This window comes from Pseudophryne corroboree, chromosome 1, assembly GCF_028390025.1.
Source record: "Pseudophryne corroboree isolate aPseCor3 chromosome 1, aPseCor3.hap2, whole genome shotgun sequence".
NCBI lineage: Eukaryota > Metazoa > Chordata > Amphibia > Anura > Myobatrachidae > Pseudophryne > Pseudophryne corroboree.
The window spans coordinates 1,031,731,934-1,031,757,824 of NC_086444.1; the positions used below are offsets into that span (position 1 = coordinate 1,031,731,934).

Sequence of the window (25,891 nt, forward strand, 5' to 3'; positions counted from 1 at the left end):
GCCCCGCACCCTCCATATAGACCACCCCTGACCCCACGAAATTGGAGGTCAGGAATCACCCATCACTCATACCGCACCACCCTCGGGACGGACCGAGATTTCACCCTTCTTCGGATTAACAGCCCGGCCTACCACTTTACCCAGCCCAGAGTTATCCCTGCAATCATATCCCCCAGCTCAATGATCTCAGTGACCTCCACAATGTGAGCGCTCTCAAACTTGTTTGCCGCCACTCATGCATGTCTGAATAACACGTAAGCTACGTAAATGTGACTGAGTACCCCTGTTTCATCACTATCGGCTGACTGGACTCTCCCCTGAAACACGCCTTTCTGCGATCTCTAGATGCGCTGCTGCTGACGAGAAATGGCTCCTACAAAAAAAAAGGAGACATTACCCCCGAAAGTCTCCAATCCCCCACGAAAATCCCTCCAAATTTCCCCTCTACAAAACGTTTCATCTCCCTCTGCCACAATGGACCCCTTGGGCCCTAGTGTCCTGTCCACGACTTTCTCAGTATCGGGAGTGGACTGCGAGTCGGATGCCCCCCTAACCGTGAGATCCCTCTGCCAGATCCTGTCCGCCTTCAAATCTGAACTCTCTAAAGATCTGACCTCGGCCATCCGAGAGGTCAAAACCGAGCTGGTAGCTCTGGGAGACAGGACGGATCACTTGGAACGTAAGATGGAGGAACTGGTCACCTCTCACAATGACCTACTCTCATCCCATGACCGCCAACAACAAGATATGGATCAATTCAAATCCAAATTGGCGGATATGGAGGACAGATCAAGGCGGAACAACATTAAAATCCGAGGCATCCCAGACTCAGTCCCTAATTCGGATCTGGAAGCCTACGCCACCGCCCTATTTAAGAAACTCCTCCCAAAAGCAGACGACTCGGAACTCCTAATTGACCGCATTCACCGACTCCCTAGACCTCGATCCGTCTCGTCTGACCTCCCTAAAGACACCCTTCTACGAGTCCATTTCTTCCCGGTAAAAGAACGCATTATGAGGGCTGCTAGAGAATCCAAAAACACAGACACCCTTGGGGGACTTCAATTATTCCAAGACTTTTCAGCCGCTACTATAGCAAAGAGACGTGCTTTTACCCCCATCACCCTCGCTTTGAGATCCCATGACATCCGCTACCGATGGGGATTTCCGGTCAAGCTGATAATCTCATATGAAGACTCGACCTACATAATCTCCTCTCTGGATGCAGGCGTGAAGCTGCTGTTGGACTGGGACATTTCCATTTCGAAACCGCCTACTTCGGCTCGTGCCTCCACCGTCAGCCATGATTGGTCGAACGCCTGAGTCAGGAGATAGCTGAGCTGGGTCTTTTCAAAATCCAACCACCGAAACCTCCGGCCCACGGAGGCTGTAGCCCTCTCTCCCCCTGATTGGGGGGAACTGAAGATATCTTTTTTACGTCCCTTCCTACAAATGCCATGATATGCCTTATTATAAGTATGTCTTATTTGTCTACAAGTTAAGGGGGTACTCCCTCACATGTTCTTTAACTGCTGTTATATTTCTACGGGCGACATTACGCCCGGTTACAGACACCTACTGTTTATCTGTTCATGCTCTAGGGTGCATTTATTCCCTAATTTCAGATGCCTACACAAGATGTTGACGCCCTAGGGTAACTTTCTCAGAAGCTATTATTGAGTGGCGGCGCAGGTTTATCCAGCCCGCCTCCACCTTTTTCTGTACTACTGCAAACCCCCGAATGTTTTCCCCTTCCCCTGCAGTAGTCATGCAGGTCCAATATACCGGACCTTTTCTTTTTGTTGTTTACCTTCTCCTCACTTGTTTTAAACCTGACCCATATCTCCCCCACATGCCCTCCCTCTCCACGAGCTCCAGACTCGACCCAGGCTCCGGCCTTCCACTGCCTGTCAGTGCTCGGTATAGATACGCTTCAATAGATCACCAGAGACCCCTCCTATATCATACCTAACATAAGTCACCAATGATGAACCTTATTTCTCTCAATGTCAAAGGACTGAACTCTCCCAACAAGCGTAGGCTGGCCCTCTCCTTCTTCCACCAGCAAAAAGCAGATGTTGTAGCAGTACAAGAAACTCACTTCTCTTCTAGCAGTCCCCCCCTCTTTAAGAATAGCCATTTCCCAGTGGGATACTATGCCAATGGCCCTTCCAAAAGAAATGGCGTAGCCATCCTTTTTAACAAAAATGTCTCCTTTTCCCTACATTCTCAAATTTCAGACAAAAATGGCCGGTACATTATCCTCACAGGCCTCCTCGATGACAAGCCAGTTACTCTGGTATCCCTATATGCACCAAACTCTAACCAAGTCCCCTTTCTGAGAAAACTATTCCTCATTATTCGGAATGCACTAAAGGGCTCTCTGGTAGTTTTGGGTGACTATAACCTTGTCTTAGACCCTAAAATGGACAAGTCCCGCCAATTTCCCCATTCTGCCCCATCCACCACCACTGGCCCATCCCAAGCCTTCCGCAATTTGCTTGCAGAATTCGACCTATATGATGTCTGGAGGACACAAAACCCCTCAGGACGAGATTACACTTTTCATTCTCTTGTCCATAATTCTTACTCCAGAATTGACATGATTTTGTGCGATAAATGGTCTCTCCAGAGAACTAAAAACATAGATATTTTACCGATCACATGGTCGGACCACGCCCCTGTTCTCTGGAAATGGAACCTCCAAGGTACTTATAACCCTCTCCGGCAATGGCGCCTATATCCTTATCTTCTAAATAACCCTATATCAAAAAAAATAATCTCTGACTCCATTGACTCCTACTTAGCCACTAATTCCCCCCAAGATACCTCTCCTATTACTCATTGGTGTGCCTTTAAAGCCGTTACCCGGGGAGCCGCCATCCAGGCCGGCGCCACTCTCAAAAAACAAGCCCAACAAAAGCAAAAGACACTGGAAGATGACCTGCTAGACCTCGAGACCAAAAATAGGTCCCTCCCCTCCAAAACTCTTAAAAACGAGATCTCCAAAGTTCGTGGCCAACTACAAAAGCTGCTCCTGGCTCGCACCCAAGCGGCTCTGAATAGAATGCGCCACAAATTTTATCTACTAGGCAACAAAGCAGGCAAAATGCTAGCACGCAAACTCCGTGTCCAACAAGCTAGAAATAGAATTAAATGTATCTATTCGCCCACCAAACAAAAGATATTGAACCCCAAAGATATTACGAATCAATTCGCAAGTTATTATGCCAAACTATATAACTTAACAACTGACCCTTCCACCCCCCAACCCTCCCTTCCGTCTATCTCTTCCTTTCTAGAAGATCTCTCCCTCCCAACCCTCACACAGGACCAACTGACCTCTCTGAATACCGCTTGGACCGAGGACGAAATTTCTGCAGCTATTAAATCCACACCCAGGAATAAAGCACCCGGTCCAGACGGCTTTGTCTCTGACTTCTATGCTACTTTCCGTGTCGCCCTCTCTCCCCTCCTGACTACGCTATACAATACAATCTCAGACCACGGCTCCCTCCCCCCAGAACTCCTAGAAGCGCGTATAGTCACTATTCCTAAACCCGGAAAGGATCCCGCCTATGTACATAACTACCGCCCAATAGCGCTTCTAAATTGCGATATCAAATTATATGCTAAAATGATTGCAACACGCATTAACGAGTTCCTCCCCTCACTGATACACCCGGACCAGACTGGATTCGTCCCCGGGAGACAAGCGTCTGACAATACACGTCGAGTATTCAACCTGATAGACTCCCTATCGGAGGACCAAGGCCTCCTCTTGCTATCGTTAGACGCAGAGAAGGCCTTTGATAGATTAAATTGGATGTACATGCGCCAAACCCTCCTTAGATTCGGATTCAGAGACCGTATCCTATCCTCTATCTTAGCATTATACAGCTCTCCTTCGGCCCGGGTGTACAACGGGGGCTTCCTATCCGACCCTTTCCCTATCACAAATGGCACCAGACAAGGCTGCCCTCTATCCCCTCTAATCTTTGTCCTATCAATCGAACCCCTGGCAGCTACAATAAGAGACAATCCCTACATACCGGCGATTCGTTTTGGCACTTCACTTCACAAACTGAGCCTCTTTGCAGATGATGTCCTCCTATTTATCTCTAACCCTACTACAACTCTTCCAGTCTTGCATTCTGTCCTAGATGCCTATAGCCTCGCTTCTTACTATAAATTAAATACAACTAAAACAGACGCCCTCCCCTTCAACCTATCACATTCCACCCCGGCACTCCAAGCCTCTTTTCCATATAACTGGCGAACTAACACGATAAAATACCTAGGTATCAATATCCCTATCTCCACTGCAGATGCCCTCTCTGTCAACTTAGCCCCCCTGATAGAATCTTTAGAAGCACTTACGAAAGCCTGGTCTTCCTACGAGGTCTCGTGGCTGGGACGGATGGCGGCATTTAAAATGTCCTTATTACCTAAACTAATGTACCTCTTCCGCACAATACCATACCTCTTCCCAAAGAAAGCCATTCAAACCTGCTCCTCTATTATGTCTAAATATATCTGGTCCTCAAAACCACCATTAATGGCTCTCTCAAGAATGACCTTGCCAAGAGCGCTTGGAGGCCTCAACATACCCAATATTCCTCTATATCAGGAAGCCTCCCTCTTAGCCCCCATTAAACACTATTTCACAACCCGATTGCACACGGGTTGGATGGAGCTAGAACAAGTACGATCAAACCCAATACCATTAGCTGACCTTTTCCGCATCCCAAAATCGCTTCGCCCTATCCGACCATCCCTCCTTCCCTCCACGCAAGCTGCCCTACAAGCCTGGGACTCCCTATCAACCTCTCTAACATCCACTATCTCCCATTTCCCCCAGATATCCATCTCTACACTAACACAGATGATACCACATCTCAACCTATCCAAATGGAAACGCTCAGGAGTGGTTTTTCTGGGCGACTTACTTGACGGATTCTCTCTAAAACCCTTTTCAACTCTCCAGTCACAATATTCACTCCCAGCTTCAGAACTCTTCCACTATATGCAAGTAACACATTGGTGGAGGTCGATCCCCCCTACCCATCCAAAGCACCACACACAATCATACACCCTTTTTTCTCACCTCTCTCTACCGGAATCCAAAGGCGACATCACATACTGGTATAAACTTCGGTTGACTCCTACCTCCCCCTCCAAATCAAATGCCCAAAAGAAATGGGAACAAGACCTGGGCAAAACCCTATCCCCTAATGACTGGCGCCGAGTCTTCTTAATCTCGCACTCTATGTCCCAGTGCTTAATTCACACTGAAATGCATATAAAACTAGTGAACAGAATTTCCCAAACCCCAGATCGAATTCATAAATTCTGGCCCTCTCATAGCAATAAGTGCTGGAGACTATGCGGCTCGGTAGGACATATCTTCCACATATTCTGGTCGTGCCCAAAGATCACTAAATACTGGCTAGATGTTTTTGAGCTGATAAATAAAGTTCTGTCCACCCACCTGGCACCAGACCCAGCTCTAGCATTACTACAAGCCATCCCTTCATCGATAACCCCAGATGCAGGATATGTCCTGGGCCACATCCTAATAGCAGCGCGAGCAAACCTAGCCCAAATGTGGAAACAATCCACTCCCCCTACCCTGGTAAGAGCTATACATAAGATAAACCACCATTTCCTTATGGAAACTGAATCCGCCTCCTCCTCTCTCATCTACTCCTCCCTCAAAGCGCGATGGCTACCGTGGCAAAGCTTTGTCTCTTCGACGGAAGGATCTCAATATTTCCATAACACCTCCTCATCCCCACTCAGCCCAACCGTGCAAGCCGCTACTGTCTGATCTAAAACACTCCGCCCCTTATCACACCTCTTATTATCTAAACAACCGCCCCTCCTTCTCCCAGGTGAAGGTGGCCCACAACTAAGTTTCCCACCCATTATCACCCCCTAACGCGCACCTATAAATTCAGCTCAGCAGGGTCAGGCTAATATCACTCCACTGTAATATATAGATTCTCTGTGTGTCTCTCCTTCTCTGATGGAATGTGCTAGCTAGGCCCCGATGATCCATTCCCTCGACTCTAGTCTGGACTCCTACCCTACCCCCCCTTCCCCTCCCTATCCCACCTGTACACCTACTGTCCATACCCCTGCAACGCATGGTATCGTTGTAACACCCCCCCTTGTTTGTAATTTTTTCTTCCCTTTTCTTTATTCTGTACCCCATAAAAATTGTTTATCTTTTTCAATAAAAACTATTGATTTAAAAAAAAAAATTTGGGACATGGAGGTAAGCATCCCTGATGTCTCGGGACACCATATAGTCCCCTTCTTCCCGGTTCGTTATCACTGCTCTGAGTGACTCCATCTTGATTTGAACCTTTGTAAGTGTTCAAATTTTTTTAGATTTAGAATAGGTCTCACCTAGCCTTCTGGCTTCAGTACCACAATATAGTGTGGAATAATACCCCTTTTCTTGTTGTAGGAGGGGTAATTTAATTATCACCTGCTGGGAATACAGCTTGTGAATTGTTTCCCATAATGCCTCCTTGTCGGAGGGAGACCTTGGTAAAGCAGACTTCAGGAGCCTGCGCAGGGGAAACGTCTCGACATTCCAATCTGTACCCCTGGGATACTACTTGTAGGATCCAGGGGTCCTGTACGGTCTCAGCGTCATACTGAGAGCTTGTCAGAAGCGGTGGAACGCTTCTGTTCCTGGGAATGGGCTGCCTGCTGCAGTCTTCTTCCCTTTCCTCTATCCCTGGGCAGATATGACTCTTATAGGGACGAAAGGACTGAAGCTGAAAAGACGGTGTCTTTTTCTGCAGAGATGTGACTTAGGGTAAAAACGGTGGATTTTCCAGCAGTTGCCGTGGCCACCAGGTCCGATGGACCGACCCCAAATAACTCCTCTTCCTTTATACGGCAATACACCTTTGTGCCGTTTGGAATCTGCATCACCTGACCACTGTCGTGTCCATAAACATCTTCTGGCAGATATGGACATCGCACTTACTCTTGATGCCAGAGTGCAAATATCCCTCTGTGCATCTCGCATATATAGAAATGCATCCTTAAATGCTCTATAGTCAATAAAATACTGTCCCTGTCAAGGGTATCAATATTTTTAGTCAGGGAATCCGACCAAGCCACCCCAGCTCTGCACATCCAGGCTGAGGCGATCGCTGGTCGCAGTATAACACCAGTATGTGTGTATATACTTTTTATGATATTTTCCAGCCTCCTGTCAGCTGGCTCCTTGAGGACGGCCCTATCTATAGACGGTACCGCCACTTGTTCTGATAAGCGTGTGAGCGCCTTATCCACCCTAAGGGGTGTTTCCCAACGCGCCCTAACTTCTGGCGGGAAAGGGTATACCGCCCATATTTTCTATCGGGGGGAACCCACGCATCATCACACACTTCATTTAATTTATCTGATTCAGGAAAAACTACGGTAGTTTTTTCACATCCCACATAATACCCTCTTTTGTGGTACTTGTAGTATCAGAAATATGTAACACCTCCTTCATTGCCCTTAACGTGTGGCCCTAATAAGGAATACGTTTGTTTATTCACCGTCGACACTGGATTCAGTGTCCCTGTCTGTGTCTGTGTCGACCGACTAAAGTAAACGGGCGTTTTAAAACCCCTGACGGTGTTTTTGAGACGTCTGGACCGGTACTAATTGTTTGTCGGCCGTCTCATGTCGTCAACCGACCTTGGCGCGTGTTGACATTATCACGTAATTCCCTAAATAAGCCATCCATTCCGGTGTCGACTCCCTAGAGAGTGACATCACCATTACAGGCAATTGCTCCGCCTCCTCACCAACATCGTCCTCATACATGTCGACACACACGTACCGACACACAGCACACACACAGGGAATGCTCTGATAGAGGACAGGACCTACTAGCCCTTTGGAGAGACAGAGGGAGAGTTTGCCAGCACACACCAAAAACGCTATAATTATATAGGGACAACCTTATATAAGTGTTTTCCCTTATAGCATCTTTTTTATATATTTCTAACGCCAAATTAGTGCCCCCCCTCTCTGTTTTAACCCTGTTTCTGTAGTGCAGTGCAGGGGAGAGCCTGGGAGCCTTCCCTCCAGCCTTTCTGTGAGGGAAAATGGCGCTGTGTGCTGAGGAGATAGGCCCCGCCCCTTTTTCGGCGGCCTCGTCTCCCGCTCTTAACGGATTCTGGCAGGGGTTAAATATCTCCATATAGCCCCCGGAGGCTATATGTGAGGTATTTTTAGCCAAAAATAGGTTTTCATTGCCTCCCAGGGCGCCCCCCTCCCAGCGCCCTGCACCCTCAGTGACTGCCGTGTGAAGTGTGCTGAGAGGAAATGGCGCACAGCTGCAGTGCTGTGCGCTACCTTAAGAAGACTGAGGAGTCTTCATGCCGCCGATTCTGGACCTTCTTCTTGTTTCAGCATCTGCAAGGGGGCCGGCGGCGAGGCTCCGGTGACCATCCAGGCTGTACCTGTGATCGTCCCTCTGGAGCTAATGTCCAGTAGCCAAAGAAGCCAATCCATCCTGCACGCAGGTGAGTTCACTTCTTCTCCCCTAAGTCCCTCGTTGCAGTGATCCTGTTGCCAGCAGGACTCACTGTAAAATAAAATGGGGATTTTTGTTTACTTACCGTAAAATCTCTTTCTCTGAGTCCATCTGGGGGACGCTGCGCCGTTACTTGTGGGTTAGAGGTGTGTGGTAGTGGAGATTGGCACAGAACTATCAAAAGCTGACTCCTCCCCCCTCTAACCCCTCCCATCTCCTTCCTGCTCAGCCCTGATCAGTTAACGTTTAGCCAAGCCAAAGGAGATAGACCAGAATAAAAAATTAACCAATTAAACCAGACAAACTATGGGAGGGATCGCAGCGTCCCCCAGATGGACTCAGAGAAAGAGATTTTACGGTAAGTAAACAAAAATCCCCATTTCTCTGTCCTCCATCTGGGGGACGCTGCGCCGTTACTTGTGGGATTTCCCAAAGCAAGCTAATGAGAGGAGGGAGACGTTGACGGCATAGCCGTCTGTAAAATACGACGCCAAACAGAGGCAGTCTCCAAACTAAAAGTATGAAACCGGTAAAACTTTGTGAACGTATGGACTGACGACCAGGTCGCCGCCCTGCATAGTTGCTCAACAGATGCACCACCGCGAACAGCCCAAGACGCTCCAACTGCTCTAGTCGAATGAGCCTTAATTGAGTCAGGAACCGAAACGCTTGAGGACACGTAAGCCTGTCTGATGGCCGAAGTTATCCAACGGGCCACAGTGTTCTTAGAGGCAGGCCAACCTCGTTTGGGAGCATCAATCAATACCAGCAAGGAATCCGTACGACGGAAAGCCTCCGTGCGAGACAAATAAATACGTAAGGCCCGAACAACATCCAAGAGAGCCAAATGGGAATCCTCCCCCTGAGAAGATGACGGATTAAAAGCTGGAAGAACGATGTCCTGATTTAAATGGAATGCTGAAACAACCTTTGGAAGAAATGAAGGCTTTGTCCGCAGCACCACCCGATTTTCATGAAACACTAACAAGGGTGGCCTGCAAGAAAGAGCCGCCAACTCAGACACTCGTCTAGCTGAGGCAATTGCCAACAGAAAAACAACTTTTTGTGTTAGATAACGTAGTTCCACAGATTCTAGAGGTTCAAATGGAGACTTTTGAAGAGCCTTAAGTACCAAGTTTAAATCCCAGGGAGGAATCGGAGGAACAAAAGGTGGTTGAATTCGAAGTACTCCCTGCAGGAATGTTTGAACCTCTGGAATGATTGCTAATTTCTTTTGAAAAAGGACCGACAAGGCCGAAACCTGACCCTTCAGGGAAGAAAGTTTTAAACCCTTGTCAAGACCCTCCTGGAGAAAGGAGAGCAGGCGAGGAAGTCTAAACAAATGCGGAGTCAAGTTCCTTTTCTCGCACCAAGCAATGTAAATACGCCATACTCTATGGTAAATGCCAGAAGTCACCGGCTTTCTAGCCCGAATCATTGTCTGAACAACCGCACGAGAAAGGCCCTTTGCCTTCAGAATGTTGGATTCAAGAACCAAGCCGTCAAAGCCAGCCGATTTAAATCTGGGTGGCGACAAGGTCCCTGAAGCAGAAGATCTGGTCGCAGAGGGAGGCGAAAGGGGTCTCCGACGACCATGCTGTTTAGAAGAGTGTACCACTGTCGGCGTGGCCAATCCGGAGCCACCAGAATTATTGCAAGGCCTTCTCGCCGAATGCGTTGGAGTAGACGTGGGAGCAGTGGAATTGGTGGGAACACGTAACCCAGCTGAAATTGCCACGGAGCTGTTAGTGCATCGATCAGAAATGCTTGAGGATCCTGAGTTCTTGATCCGTAAACCGGAAGTTTTTTGTTGAGCCGTGACGCCATCAGGTCTAATTCTGGCACTCCCCAGCGATCCACTAGAGAAAGAAACACTTCCTGGTGAAGTTCCCACTCTCCCGGATGAATCGTGTGACGACTCAAAAAGTCTGCTTCCCAGTTTTCGACTCCCGGAATGTGAATGGCTGAAATCACGGGAATCCAACGCTCCGCCCACGTGAGAATCTGAGCAACCTCTCTCATTGCGGACCAGCTGCGAGTTCCTCCCTGTTTGTTGATGTAAGCCACTGCCGTGGCATTGTCGGATTGCACCCGAACTGGATGGCCCTGCACCATGGTCTGAATCCGAATGAGAGCATACCGGATCGCTCTCAATTCCAGAATGTTGATTTGTAGTTTTGACTCTTGATTGCTCCAGCGCCCCTGTAAATGATGAGTCTGGAACACTGCTCCCCAACCGCTGAGGCTTGCGTCCGTGGTTACCATCATCCAAGACCAGACCGTGAACGGCGCACCCTTCCTCAGATTGTGACTGTGAAGCCACCAGTAGAGCGACTGACGAGTTCTTATCGACAAGCGTATCAACTGCAGTTCGAGGCGCGAATCCGTCCGAGTCCAACAGTGGAGAATCTGAGCTTGAAGAGGTCGGGCGTGGAATCTGGCGTATGGAACTGCCTCGAATGAGGCTACCATCTTGCCCAGTACCTGCATGCATCTGAGGACTGATACTGCCGGCAATTTTAACAAGGTTCTGATTCTGGCTTGTAAGTCCTGAATCTTGTCTGTAGGAAGAAACACCTTCTGGCTGTTGGTGTCGAATAGAAGACCCAGAAAAACCATTTTCTGTGACGGGAGTAGAGATGACTTTGGAAAATTGATTATCCACCCGAAAGACTGTAGAGTCTCTATCGTTAGACGCAGGTTCTGAGTGAGAATCTCCGGTGACGGGGCCTTGATCAACAGGTCGTCCAAGTATGGAGTGATGTTGACCCCTTTGCAACGGAGAACTGCGACGACATGACCCAGGACCTTCGTAAACACCCGGGGAGCCGTAGAAAGACCAAAGGGAAGGGCCCGAAACTGAAAATGCCACGGACCTACTGCAAATCTCAGAAGTGATTGATGTCCTGTCCAAATTGGAACATGTAGGTATGCGTCCTTTATATCTATTGAAGCCAAATATTCCCCTGGCTCCATGGCTGCGATAATGGAGCGAATGGATTCCATCCTGAATTTCTGGGATGAAAGGTACGGATTGAGGGCTTTTAGATTTAGAATGGGTCGAAACGAACCGTCCGGCTTGTCTACGAGAAAAAGACCCGAGTAAAAGCCCCGACCTCTCTGAGGAGCTGGGACCGGAAGGATTACTCCATTTTGTAATAGTTTTGCTGTTGCCTGAAGGAGAGCCTGACGTCTGGAGGGGTCGTCTGGGAGAGGCGTCACAATTAGTCGGGCTGGGACTGCTTCTTCGAAATCCAACATATATCCTCTGGAAATGACCCCTATTACCCACCGATCCGGTTTCGATAGGAGCCACACTTCCCTGAAGTGAAGTAAACGAGCCCCAACCTGTATTGATCCCTCCAGAGGGCCCGAAGCGTCATGCCTCAGGCTTGTCGGCAGGCTTACTGGACGGTCTGCGAGTAGCCTGAGCTCCTCTACCTCTGAATGATCCCCTTCGTGGAAATCTGGAGAAGGGTCGAAAGGACTGGAAATTACCTCTGCCCTGCGTACGAAAGGACCGAAATCTTGTAGGCTTTGGTTTGTTTGGAGCAGACGGAAGGAAAGGGCTCTTTCCCCCCGTAGTATCTGAAATAATTTTCTTTAACTCTGATCCAAAAAGAAATTCGCCTTCAAAAGGGACTGCCGTCAAGGTCTGCTTTGAGTCCGAATCAGCATTCCAAACCCTAAGCCAAAGAGATCGTCTTGCGGATACTGTTAAGGCAGAAACACGGGACTGTAGCGCCACCGAATCCAATAATGCTTCACCCACGTAAGTAAGGGCCTCAGAAATCTGTTCTGCTAATTGAATGGCCTCCGACGGATCGTCTGACTGCATCCCAGATACAACCTGTGCAAGCCACTCATCAACGGCTTTAAGCACCCAGGCACTCGCCAGAACTGGACGGAGAGAAACACCTGATAAGGAAAACATAGATTTTAGTAATGCTTCTATCTTCCTATCGGTAGAGTCTTTTAAAGTCGCAGACTGTACTGACGGAATAACCGTAGCTTTTGCTAAATGCGAAATAGGGGCGTCTACCTTTGGGGCGGTTTCCCAAATTGTTGTATCCTCTTCTGTAAAAGGATATAGAAACTTTAACTTTTTAGGCGCCTGGAAACGGGAATCCGGTTTTAGCCAGGGTTCTTTTAAAATATCCGCAAAGTGCGAGTAAGAAGGGAACGCAGTAACCTGTCTCTTCTGTCGTTTAAAGAAAGAGGAAGAAGTCTCGGCTACTGCCTCATCCTGAATATTAAGGGTCTGACGAATGGCTTCTATTAGTAGCCTAACACCTGAATTAGTAGATAAATCCTCATCTTCCCAAGCCGAATTTTCGTCCCCTTCAGGATCTACCTCCCCTTCTTCCAATGGAGATGTCAGAGTATCCAACTCCTCTCCTGGAAATGCAATAGCGGGTAACGGCTGCGTTCGCTTAGAAGCCGCCGAACTACTGGCCGAACTTACAAATTTATTTACAGACTGAGTCAAATCAGTGAGACATTTTCCCATATTCTGGGCCCACAGCGGTTCCACCTGAGTCTGGGCCAAAGCTGCTTCCGACCTTGACTGACGCAAATCTGAAATTGCGTCCACCATGGCCTTGACCCAAGGGGGCATTGACTGATCTGTGGATCTGCCCTGCTGATCTGCCGCTGGTGCACCAGAGCATGATGTACAGAGGGTCCCTGCGTCAGCACTCCCCTTAGCCAGCTTTGTGCCACATTGTGAACATGAGAAATAAACCACTGAGGTTGTTTTTCCCTTAGTAGGTTTCTCTGGCTTGCTGGTCATCTTTACTCTGGTGAACTATGTCCCCCAAGTTGTGTTAAAAAATATCTGAGATTCAACCCACTAGACTTGCTCTTTGTTAATATGCTGCTCTAGCCACCAGACTAGAGGAGACACTGTGATCCCCCTCCCCCCCTTTTATACTTGCGGTTTTTATCCCCCTGTGTATGTAATCCTCCTCCGTAGCACAGCGTCCCCTGTGTGCAGGCAGAGAAGATGGCGCCGTGACCAGCCGTGCGCGCGCGCGGGCAGAGCTGAGCGGGAAGACGGCTCTGCCCGCCTGACGTCATTCTCATCTCGTCAAAAACCGGAAGTTCGGCTCCCGTGCGCCGCTACACAGAGCGGTTGTCACGGCAGCCAAGTAACGGTCCAGGGAGTGAATAACACCCTCCCGGACCTAACACAGTCCTCCACCTCACATTTCACCCCAGATCAGCCTCCGTGCTGTCTGTGGGTGATCGCGCGCTCGGGGGGGGGGGGGGGGGGGGGGGGGGGGGGAGGGAGGGGAGGAGGAGTTTGGTAGTCCCAATAAATTCACCATTAATAACAGGAAATAGGGACATTAATAATAGGAAATAGGGACAGCCCAATACTGTCAATGACAGATTGTGGCTGTCCAGTACCTGATGCTGCTGTCTTCTCTCTTTCTCTCTCTGAAGGCCCCAGTGACCGAAGGTATAGTGGCCTCCCTGCAGCAGTCTGGAATGGGATACTAACCCCTTCCACTGTTATACCTGTCACCTGTAAACAGGGACTAGGTATTTGTGAAAGAAGAAATAATAAAAAAAAAAAAAAAATTCCTAAAGAGAAATCAAAACTGTGTCTGTACTCCACAGGCACAAAACTAAAACTGATCAGGGCTGAGCAGGAAGGAGATGGGAGGGGTTAGAGGGGGGAGGAGTCAGCTTTTGATAGTTCTGTGCCAATCTCCACTACCACACACCTCTAACCCACAAGTAACGGCGCAGCGTCCCCCAGATGGAGGACAGAGAAAAACCTAAGCTAAACTTTTCTAAGCAGCTCTTTAGGAGAGCCACCTAGATTGCACCCTTCTCGGCCGGGCACAAAAATCTAACTGAGGCTTGGAGGAGTGTCATAGGGGGAGGAGCCAGTGCACACCACCTGATCCTAAAGCTTTTACTTTTTGTGCCCTGTCTCCTGCGGAGCCGCTATTCCCCATGGTCCTTTCAGGAACCCCAGCATCCACTAGGACGATAGAGAAATGTCCTTTAGCCTAGAGAACTGGCAAGACTGACTGAGCAAGCTTTCATCCACCACTGTGTGCTAACCAATGAAGCCTTTTCACCCGCATACAAGATGATCTTACCTTTTCTCTTGGAGCACAGGTGGTGGCATTGGAGATCTCTGCCTTGCTGACACGTGCTCACGAGCCTGGGGCTCATTCTCTGGGGAAAGGGGCTCATCCTCATAGACAGCAGTACTATGAAGTGGGGGATCTATGGGGGGCGGTGTGGACAAACAAGAACATTACCATAAATTTTAGAAGCAACACACAATGTCAAAGTGCAGCAACAAAGCCAAATAAGGCGTTAGCATGCATTAAAAGGGGAATTGAGACAAGGGATGAGAGCGTAATCCTGCCTCTGTACAAATCGTTGGTACGGCCGCATCTTGAGTATTGTTTACAGTTCTGGGCACCACACTATAATAGAGACCTATTAGAACTTGAAAAGGTTCAGAGGCGAGCTACCAAATTGATTAAGGCTTTGGATACACTGGACTATGAGGAGAGGCTTTCTAGGTTAGACATGTTTACACTAGAAAGGAGACCTTGAAGAGATATGATTAATATCTACAAATACATAAAGGGGCAATATGCGGAGCTATCAGGTGATTTGTTTACTAAGAGACCTCTACACAACGCGCGGATACCCGCTAAGGCTTGAGGAGAGGAATTTTTGCAGGAAGGGATTCTTCACTGTAAGGGCAATACGAATATGGAATACACTGCCAGAGAAGGTTGTAATGGCGGACTCAGTCAATGCGTTTAAAAATGGGTTACATAAATTTCCATGGAAAAAGATATACAAGGATATAGCCTTTAACCTGCATAGAATAGGGAATACAATATAATTCAGGTCGAACTCGATGGACTACTAGTCTTTTTTTCAACCTCACCAACTAGGTTACTATAAAATTTGTAAAAAGAATAAATATCTGATGGCGCAAAATTCATATAAACATATAATTAATATTTATCTAAAATCTGTCACCTTGTGACCATAAATAAATGGTTCTATTTCGTCAGACCTCAGAAGCCTGTCTCCATTAGCGCCAAATTAACAGAAAATAAGAATTTACTTACCGATAATTCTATTTCTCGTAGTCCGTAGTGGATGCTGGGAACTCCGTAAGGACCATGGGGATCAGCGGCTCCGCAGGAGACTGGGCACAAAAGTAAAGCTTTAGGACTACCTGGTGTGCACTGGCTCCTCCCCCCATGACCCTCCTCCAAGCCTCAGTTAGGATACTGTGCCCGGACGAGCGTACACAATAAGGAAGGATTTTGAATCCCGGGTAAGACTCATACCAGCCACACCAATCACACCGTACAACCTGTGATCTGAACCCAGTTAACAGCATGATAACAGAGGAGCCTCTGAAAAGATGGCTCACAACAATAATAACCCGATTTTTGTAACAATAACTATGTACAAGTATTGCAGACAATCCGCACTTGGGATGGGCGCCCAGCATCCACTACGGACTACGAGAAATAGAATTATCGGTATGTAAATTCTTATTTTCTCTGGCGTCCTAGTGGATGCTGGGAACTCCGTAAGGACCATGGGGATTATACCAAAGCTCCCAAACGGGCGGGAGAGTGCGGATGACTCTGCAGCACCGAATGAGAGAACTCCAGGTCCTCCTCAGCCAGGGTATCAAATTTGTAGAATTTAGCAAACGTGTTTGCCCCTGACCAAGTAGCTGCTCTGCAAAGTTGTAACGCCGAGACCCCTCGGGCAGCCGCCCAAGATGAGCCCACCTTCCTTGTGGAATGGGCTTTTACAGATTTTGGCTGTGGCAGGCCTGCCACAGAATGTGCAAGCTGAATTGTACTACAAATCCAACGAGCAATAGTCTGCTTAGAAGCAGGAGCACCCAGCTTGTTGGGTGCATACAGGATAACAGCGAGTCAGATTTCCTGACTCCAGCCGTCCTGGAAACATATATTTTCAAGGCCCTGACTACGTCCAACAACTTGGAGTCCTCCAAGTCACTAGTAGCCGTAGGTACCACAATAGGTTGGTTCAGATGAAACACTGAAACCACCTTAGGGAGAAAATGAGGACGAGTCCTCAATTCCGCCCTGTCTGAATGGAAGATCAGATAAGGGCTTTTACAGGATAAAGCCCGCCAATTCTGACACGTGCCTGGCCGAGGCCAGGGCCAACAACATGACCACTTTCCATGTGAGATATTTTAACTCCACAGAATCAAGTGGTTCAAACCAATGTGACTTTAGGAACCCCAAAACTACATTGAGATCCCAAAGTGCCACTGGATGCACAAAAGGAGGCTGTATATGCAGTACCCCTTTTACAGACGTCTGAACTTCAGGTAGTGAAGCTAGTTCTTTCTGGAAGAAAATTGACAGGGCCGAAATTTGAACCTTAATGGACCCCAATTTTAGGCCCATAGACACTCCTGTTTACAGGAAATGCAGGAATCGACCTAGTTGAAATTCCTCCATCGGGGCCTTACTGGCCTCGCACCACGCAACATATTTTCGCCAAATGCGGTGATAATGCTTTGCGGTTACATCCTTCCTGGCTTGACCAGGGTAGGGATGACTTCATCCGGAATGCCTTTTTCCTTCAGGATCCGGCGTTCAACCGCCCTGCCGTCAAACGCAGCCGCGGTAAGTCTTGGAATAGACAGGGTCCTTGCTGGAGCAGGTCCCTTCTTAGAGGTAGAGGCCACGGGTCTCCGTGAGCATCTCTTAAAGTTCCGGGTACCAAGTCCTTCTTGGCCAATCCGGAGCCACGAGTATAGTTCTTACTCCCCTCCGTCTTATAATTCTCAGTACTTTTGGTATGAGAGGAAGAGGAGGGAACACATACACTGACTGGTACACCCACGGTGTTACCAGAGTGTCCACAGCTATTGCCTGAGGGTCCCTTGACCTGGCGCAATACCTGTCCAATTTTTTGTTTAGGTGGGACGCCATCATGTCCACCTTTGGTTTATCCCAATGGTTTACAATCATGTGGAAGACTTCTGGGTGAAGTCCCCACTCTCCCGGGTGGAGGTCGTGCCTGCTGAGGAAGTCTGCTTCCCAGTTGTCCACTCCCGGAATGAACACTGCTGACAGTGCTATCACATGATTTTCCGCCCAGCGAAAAATCCTTGCAGCTTCTGCCATTGCCCTCCTGCTTCTTGTGCCGCCCTGTCTGTTTACGTGGGCGACTGCCGTGATAATGTCCGACTGGATCAGCACCGGCTGACCTTGAAGCAGTGGTCTTGCTTGGCTTAGGGCATTGTAAATGGCCCTTAGCTCCAAAATATTTATGTGAAGTGATGTCTCCAGGCTTGACCACAAGCCCTGGAAATTTTTTTCCCTGTGTGACTGCTCCCCAGCCTCTCAGGCTGGCATCCGTGGTCACCAGGACCCAGTCCTGAATGCCGAATCTGCGGCCCTCTAGAAGATGAGCACTCTGCAACCACCACAGGAGAGACACCCTTGTCTTTGGTGACAGGGTTATCCGCTGATGCATCTGAAGATGCGATCCGGACCATTTGTCCAGCAGGTCCCACTGGAAAGTTCTTGCGTGGAATCTGCCGAATGGAATTTCTTCGTAGGAAGCCACCATTTTTCCCAGGACCCTTGTGCACTGCTGCACTGACACTTGGCCTGGTTTTAGGAGGTTTCTGACTAGTTCGGATAACTCCCTAGCTTTCTCCTCCGGGAGAAAACACCTTTTTCCGGACTGTGTCCAGGATCATCCCTAGGAATAGAAGGCGTGTCGTCGGGATCAGCTGCGATTTTGGAATATTGAGAATCCAACCGTGCTGCCGCAGCACTATCTGAGATAGTGCTACCCCGACTTCCAACTGTTCCCTGGATCTTGCCCTTATCAGGAGATCGTCCAAGTAAGGGATAACCAAAACTCCCTTCTTTCGAAGGAGTATCATCATTTCGGCCATTACCTTGGTAAAGACCCGGGGTGCCGTGGACAATCCAATCGGCAGCGTCTGAAACGGATAGTGACAGTTCTGTACCACAAACCTGAGGTACCCTTGGAGAAGGGTAAATTGGGACATGTAGGTAAGCATCTTTGATGTCCAGAGAGACCATATAGTCCCCTTCTTCCAGGTTTGCAATCACTGCTCTGAGTGACTCCATCTTGAATTTGAACCTTTGTATGTAAGTGTTCAAGGATTTTAGATTTAAAAATGGTCTCACCGAGCCGTCCGGCTTCGGTACCACAAATAGTGTGGAATAGTACCCCTTTCTCTGTTGCAGGAGGGGTACCTTGATTATCACCTGCTGGGAATACAGCCTGTGAATGGCTTGCAATACTGTCTCCCTGTCTGAGGGAGACGTCGGTAAAGCAGACTTTATGAAAACGGCGAGGGGGAGACGTCTCGAATTTCTTGAGACGGGCCCCCACCGTGCCTGAGACCGCTTGTAAAGCCCCAGCGTCATGCTGAGGACTTTGCGGAGGCGGGAGAGGGCTTTTGTTCCTGGGAATTGGCTGTTTGTGTTAGACCTACCCCAAATAACTCCTCCCTTTTATAAGGCGATACTTCCATATGCCTTTTGGAATCATCATCACCTGACCACTGTCTTGTCCATAACCCTCTTCTGGCAGAAATGGACAGCGCACTTACTCTTGATGCCAGTCGGCAAATATTCCTCTGTGCATCACGCATATATAGAAATGCATCTTTTAAATGCTCTATAGTTAGTAATATACTGTCCCTATCTAGGGTATCAATATTGTCAGTCAGGGAATCCGACCAAGCCACCCCAGCACTGCACATCCAGGCTGAGGCGATTGCTGGTCGCAGTATCACACCCGTGTGAGTGTATATACATTTTAGGATATTTTACTGCTTTCTGTCAGCAGGTTCCTTAAGGGCGGCCGTATCCGGGGACGGTAGTGCCACCTGTTTAGACAAGCGTGTGAGCGCTTTATTCACCCTAAGGGGTGTTTCCCAACGTGCCCTATCCTCTGGCGGGAAGGGGTATGATGCTAATAACTTTTTAGGAATTAACAGTTTTTATCGGGGGAAACCCACGCATCATCACACACTTCATTTAATTCCTCAGATGCAGGAAAAACTACAGGCAGTTTTTTCTCACCCAACCTAATACCCTTTTTAGTGGTACTGGTATTATCAGAAATGTGTAAAAACATTTTCCATAGCCTCAATCATGTAACGTGTGGCCCTACTGGAAGTCACATTCGTCTCTTAATCGTCGACACTGGAGTCAGTATCCGCGTCGGCGTCTGTATCTGCCATCTGCGGTAACGGGCGTTTTAGAGCCCCAGATGGCTTTTGAGACACCTGGACAGGCACAGGCTGAGTCGCCGGCTGTCTCATGTCATCAATCTTTTGTAAAGAGCTGACACGGTCACATAATTCCTTCCATAAGCTCATCCACTCAGGTGTCGACTCCCTAGGGGGTGACATCTCTGTTACAGGCAATTGCTCCGCCTCCACCTCATTTTCCTCCTCATACATGTCGACACAACGTACCGACACACAGCACACACACAGGGAATGCTCTGATAGAGGACAGGACCCCACTAGCCCTTTGGGGAGACAGAGGGAGAGTATGCCAGCACACACCAGAGCGCTATATATATATATATAGGGATAACCTTATATAAGTGTTTTTCCCCTTATAGCTGCTGTATTGTTATACTGCGCCTAATTAGTGCCCCCCTCTCTTTTTTAACCCCTTTCTGTAGTGTAGTAACTGCAGGGAAGAGCCAGGGAGCTTCCCTCCAACGGAGCTGTGAGAGAAAATGGCGCCAGTGTGCTGAGGAGATAGGCTCCGCCCCCTTCTCGACGGCCTTTTCTCCCATTTTTCTGTGGAATCTGGCAGGGGTTAAAATTCATCCATATAGCCCTGGGGGCTATATGTGATGTATTTTCGCCAGCCAAGGTGTTTTTATTGCTGCTCAGGGCGCCCCCCCTAGCGCCCTGCACCCTCAGTGACCGGAGTGTGAAGTGTGCTGAGGAGCAATGGCGCACAGCTGCAGTGCTGTGCGCTACCTTGGTGAAGACAGGATGTCTTCTGCCGCCGATTTTTCCGGACCTCTTCTTGCTTCTGGCTCTGTTAGGGGGCCGGCGGCGCGGCTCTGGGACCGAGCTCCAAGGCTGGGCCTGTGTTCGGTCCCTCTGGAGCTAATGGTGTCCAGTAGCCTAAGAAGCCCAATCCACTCTGCACGCAGGTGAGTTCGCTTCTTCTCCCCTTAGTCCCTCGATGCAGTGAGCCTGTTGCCAGCAGGTCTCACTGAAAATAAAAAACCTAAAACTAAACTTTCACTAAGAAGCTCAGGAGAGCCCCTAGTGTGCACCCTTCTCGGCCAGGCACAAAAATCTAACTGAGGCTTGGAGGAGGGTCATGGGGGGAGGAGCCAGTGCACACCAGGTAGTCCTAAAGCTTTACTTTTGTGCCCAGTCTCCTGCGGAGCCGCTGATCCCCATGGTCCTTACGGAGTTCCCAGCATCCACTAGGACGCCAGAGAAAGATTATATTAATATAAGAGGTCGCGCTATAGAGCCAATTGAATATTCCACACCAGTCTCAAATAGAAAATATTTATTTAAAAAAAAAACCTAACCATATAAAATATATAATACGTGATGTTTAAGATCTGGTGTGGTCACAACACCCTCTAATACATCAATAAATATCAAATACCGAATAAACAATTCTTACTATCATAAAATAAGTGTGCTGAATAGTAAGATGTCCAAACTGACAGGAGTTGAGCCAAGAGTTCAATGAGGACTAAATTCCTCTATGTTGAATTGCACCCGGTTAATTAAGTCCAAAAGACACCGGTAATTATATCCAAAAGCTGTGCATCACAGAAGTAAACGGTCACAGGTACATTTACTCACTCTGTCCCTTGTGCTTGTAAATAAGGGACCTATTTGCCAGTACGAGGAGTTTTTGTGCAGCCAGAGCGTCCCCGGGTATGCACAATGTAATTGACGGCTGTTACCTGTGAACCGGAACGGTGTTGTGCAGTTAGCTGGCGGCTTCTATCCGTACAACTGGATAGATCACGCTGGTGGAAAGCTTCCGTACGAGTCGCCAGGCAGCTCCAGCAGGCGGGCTGTCACTCCTACTGCTCCCGTTGAGAGCGGCCAAATGCAGCGCCGCTCCGGCCTCCAAAAGCACTGATCACCGCGGCACTGAATCAATTGTAGCCTTCACGATCAGTTGGTAACGAGTGCCGGGTGTTCTGGAGATGCCGGACAAGGGTCAAAACTATTCAGCAGTCACTTAGTTTAGGAGTGCTAAACTAAGTGACTGCTGAATAGTTTTAGAGGGTGTTGTGACCACACCAGATCTTAAACATCACGTATTATATATTTTATATGGTTATGTATTTTTTTTTATAAATATTTTCTATTTGAGACTGGTGTGGAATATTTAATTGGCTCTATAGCGCGACCTCTTATATTAATATAATCTCTTACTATAAATTTGTAACTTTAACAGAGGAAATCAGAAACCTAAAACTGTCTAACACTGTCCTGTAATTATTAGGCAGCGTGAATAAGCCCATTACATCACTAACATAATATAAATGAATCCTGCATAGAAACAAATAAATAGGGGAAAATGCAATCAACCCTGAATTTTTTTTGGGACGGAAACACATAGTATCCGGGATAAGTTCCTGGACCTATGTGTGTTCCGCAGCTGCGATCGTGAAAACGGGGGCACTTACTGGAGATTTTTCTTTTTTGGGGGAGGAACCTCAGCGGGACGCCGCCCCCCGCCACTAGCGGAGTGGAGCGAGCCACCATGCCCGAAGCATAGCTAGCGAAGACAGTCCATGAAGGTACACTAGTTAATGTGCTGAACAAGTTTAATGGTGATCTGAAGCAGTTTAGTTATGCTAATCCAGGGGGTCCCATGTTCTAAATTTGAACCAATCTATATAAGCGACACTAATCTCAGAACCAATCATTCATCCCAGCATTAATAATTAATCCCAGATTCCTCACCAAACTTCAATAACCCAAGAAGGGTGGCATGTATACCACACACCAGAGGTCAGAGCATCTGGCAATATGGCAGGGCCTTCCAGTTATTCTCTATGGTCCACCACTCATGACTTGGCTGGATGGGCTGGTATACACACAAGGCACTGTATATGACACTACTAAGCACTGTTTAAGGCAATGGCTGCAGTAAGAAGGCAGCAGCACTCACCTTTTCAACACACACTGTATCTGTTTGTGAATGGTCATTGCTATACCTTGCACAAGGATGGATAAACCAAAGTAGGAGCCAGGTGGCTGAGCTGTATCTAGTAATGAGTGACTGCCCACATCTCACTGCAAGCTTATCTTCTCTGTAATAGGCTTAGCTGTCCCCCTGATTTCACTCAAGTCTACAATATTGTTACAGACTATCCCAGTGTGTGTCACTTTCTATTAGTGGTCACATCTTTTTGCCCAAACTCTTACAACCTATGCTACTACAAGTGTACATCGTCATGTGACCATTACAGTCACTAACTGTGTCAGGCCTACTCACTGAAAGACTCCTCTCCCTCCTCTCCATGCAGAGCATAACCCGGCTCCTGTACGATAGCAGAGATGTCAGCTCCCATGTGTTTCAGCACTGGAGCCTTCTGTTTCTTGCCCTCAGTCTCCGCAGCATTATTAGCATCAGTCTACAAGAGAAAAGATAACATAGTTATAGGATACATCTAATGTTATCAACCTAAGTGAAAGAACTGGAGAAAATATTTTCGCACACTAGGTCCTAGGAGCCAGCCTATTCAATATCAATGTTATGCTAATGTGCCACCACAAATTAGTATACGAGTACATATAGACACTATGCATATCGAGAGCTTACCAAACTGATACAAATGCAGAACAATTAGGATACGGATCATTTCATAATACAATCAAGTGAGGGGCACGGGTTGTCGGATTAGGAGACTATTATACCCAAGAGTTCTATTATACCCAAGAGTTTGAACCGCATGTCACTCGCAGCACTGCCAGGGTAACTGCTGGTTCAGCAACAGCATAACTCATTTTGGGGGCTTCCAGATATCAAATAAAGAAAAGTTAATACTGTACAATATATGCCACAGAAGTAACATAATGCATTACTGTAACAATTATAAGATGTTTAAGCCAATATGTAGAAGGAAGATAATACTATACATTACAGGTGTACCATACTTCAGATGTAAATGGAACTTCATGTCTGAGTTACGTCATGGCACCACTGCATATACTACTTTACTACAATGTATCCTCTCCCACTGTGATAATCTGAGTTTCTCTCATAATACACATTATTATAAAACATTGCTAATACCACTGCACATCATTGGTGAATGAATACAGGGAAGAGTGCGGCACAGATTTATATCACCAAGGTAAATACTAAGGGACATTGGGGCAGATGTATTAACCTGGAGAAGGCATAAGGAAGTGATAAACCAGTGATAAAGCAGTGTTAAGTGCAAGGTGATAATGCACCAGCCAATCAGCTCCTAACTGTTAATTTACATATTGGAGCTGATTGGCTGGTGTGTTTATCACCTTGCACATATCACTGGTTTATCACTTCCTTATGCCTTCTCCAGGTTAATACATCTGTCCCATTGAATAGTACTGTTATACCTATATCCTCAGCATTATATTAAGACGTGACACAACAGGGAATAAATCACACTATGTTAAATAAAACATTTATTATATCTACATAGATTAGTGGATATGGTCTGATAGTATTACAGGCCTTGGAATGGCGCCACAGTAATCCCACCCATACATTTAATGGGTGTGTACTGTTTCTTTCACACCGAACATCAGAACTTGCTAACCCTATAATGCAAATTCCAAGGAGTGATGCATGCCACACTGACTGTCTAGCTGCTAAAATATAAAGTGTTGCCTAATTTGAGCTTAACTGAGGTTTAAAAAAAAAGGTAGAAAAAATAAGATTTTACTTACCGGTAAATCTATTTCTCGTAGTCCGTAGTGGATGCTGGGGACTCCGTAAGGACCATGGGGATAGACGGGCTCCGCAGGAGACATGGGCACTTTAAGAAAGAATTTAGGTTCTGGTGTGCTCTGGCTCCTCCCTCTATGCCCCTCCTCCAGACCTCAGTTAGAGAAACTGTGCCCAGAAGAGCTGACAGTACAAGGAAAGGATTTTGGTAATCCAGGGCAAGATTCATACCAGCCACACCAATCACACCGTATAACATGAGTTTATAACAACTAGTCAACAGTATGACAACAACAGAGCATCAGGTCCAACCCTGATGCAACCATAACATAACCCTTATTGAAGCAATAACTATATACAAGCATTGCAGAAGAAGTCCGCACTTGAGACGGGCGCCCAGCATCCACTACGGACTACGAGAAATAGATTTACCGGTAAGTAAAATCTTATCTTCTCTAACGTCCTAGTGGATGCTGTGGACTCCGTAAGGACCATGGGGATTATACCAAAGCTCCCAAACGGGCGGGAGAGTGCGGAAGACACTGCAGCACCGATTGAGCAAACACAAGGTCCTCTTCAGCCAGGGTATCAAACTTGTAGAACTTTGCAAAAGTGTTTGAACCTGACCAAGTAGCCACTCGGCAAAGCTGTAATGCCGAGACCCCTCGGGCAGCCGCCCAAGAAGAGCCCACCCTCCTAGTGGAATGGGCCTTAACTGATTTTGGCAGCGGCAATCCAGCCGCAGAATGAGCCTGCTGAATCGTGTTACAGATCCAGCGAGCAATAGTTTGCTTTGAAGCAGGAGCACCAAGCTTGTTGGAAGCATACAGGAGAAACAAAGACTCTGTTTTCCTGACCCTAGCCGTTCTGGCTACATAAACCTTCAAAGCCCTGACCACATCAAGCAACTCGGAATCCTCCAAGTCAGTAGTAGCCACAGGCACCACAATAGGTTGGTTTATATGAAAGGATGAAACCACTTTCGGCAGAAATTGTGGACGGGTCCGCAATTCTGCTCTATCCGCATAGAAAACCAGATAGGGGTTTTTATGTGACAAAGCCGCCAACTCTGACACACGCCTAGCCGAACCCAAGGCTAATAGCATGACCACCTTCCACGCGAGATATTTCAACTCCACCGTTTTGAGTGGTCCAAACCAGTGGGATTTCAGGAAACTCAACACCACGTTAAGATCCCAAGGTGCCACTGGAGGCACAAAAGGGGGCTGAATATGCAGCACTCCCTTTACAAACGTCTGAACTTCAGGTAGAGAAGTCAACTCCTTTTGAAATAAAATGGACAGGGCCAAAATCTGGACCTTAATGGAACCCAATTTTAGGCCCAAAT

At 47.6% G+C, this 25,891-nt stretch overlaps 1 protein-coding gene across 3 annotated transcripts in view; it reads right to left on the minus strand.

The window, feature by feature from the left end:
- Positions 1–25,891, minus strand: part of CENPU (centromere protein U) — a 213,461-nt gene that overhangs the window by 138,796 nt on the left and 48,774 nt on the right. For all 3 annotated transcript variants that reach the window (XM_063920726.1, XM_063920727.1, XM_063920728.1), the window contains 2 exons: positions 23,104–23,242; positions 14,671–14,800 (listed from right to left, as the gene is read on the minus strand). In XM_063920726.1, coding sequence (XP_063776796.1) covers positions 14,671–14,800; positions 23,104–23,242 — 269 coding nt within the window. The remainder of the gene's footprint in view (positions 1–14,670; positions 14,801–23,103; positions 23,243–25,891) is intronic.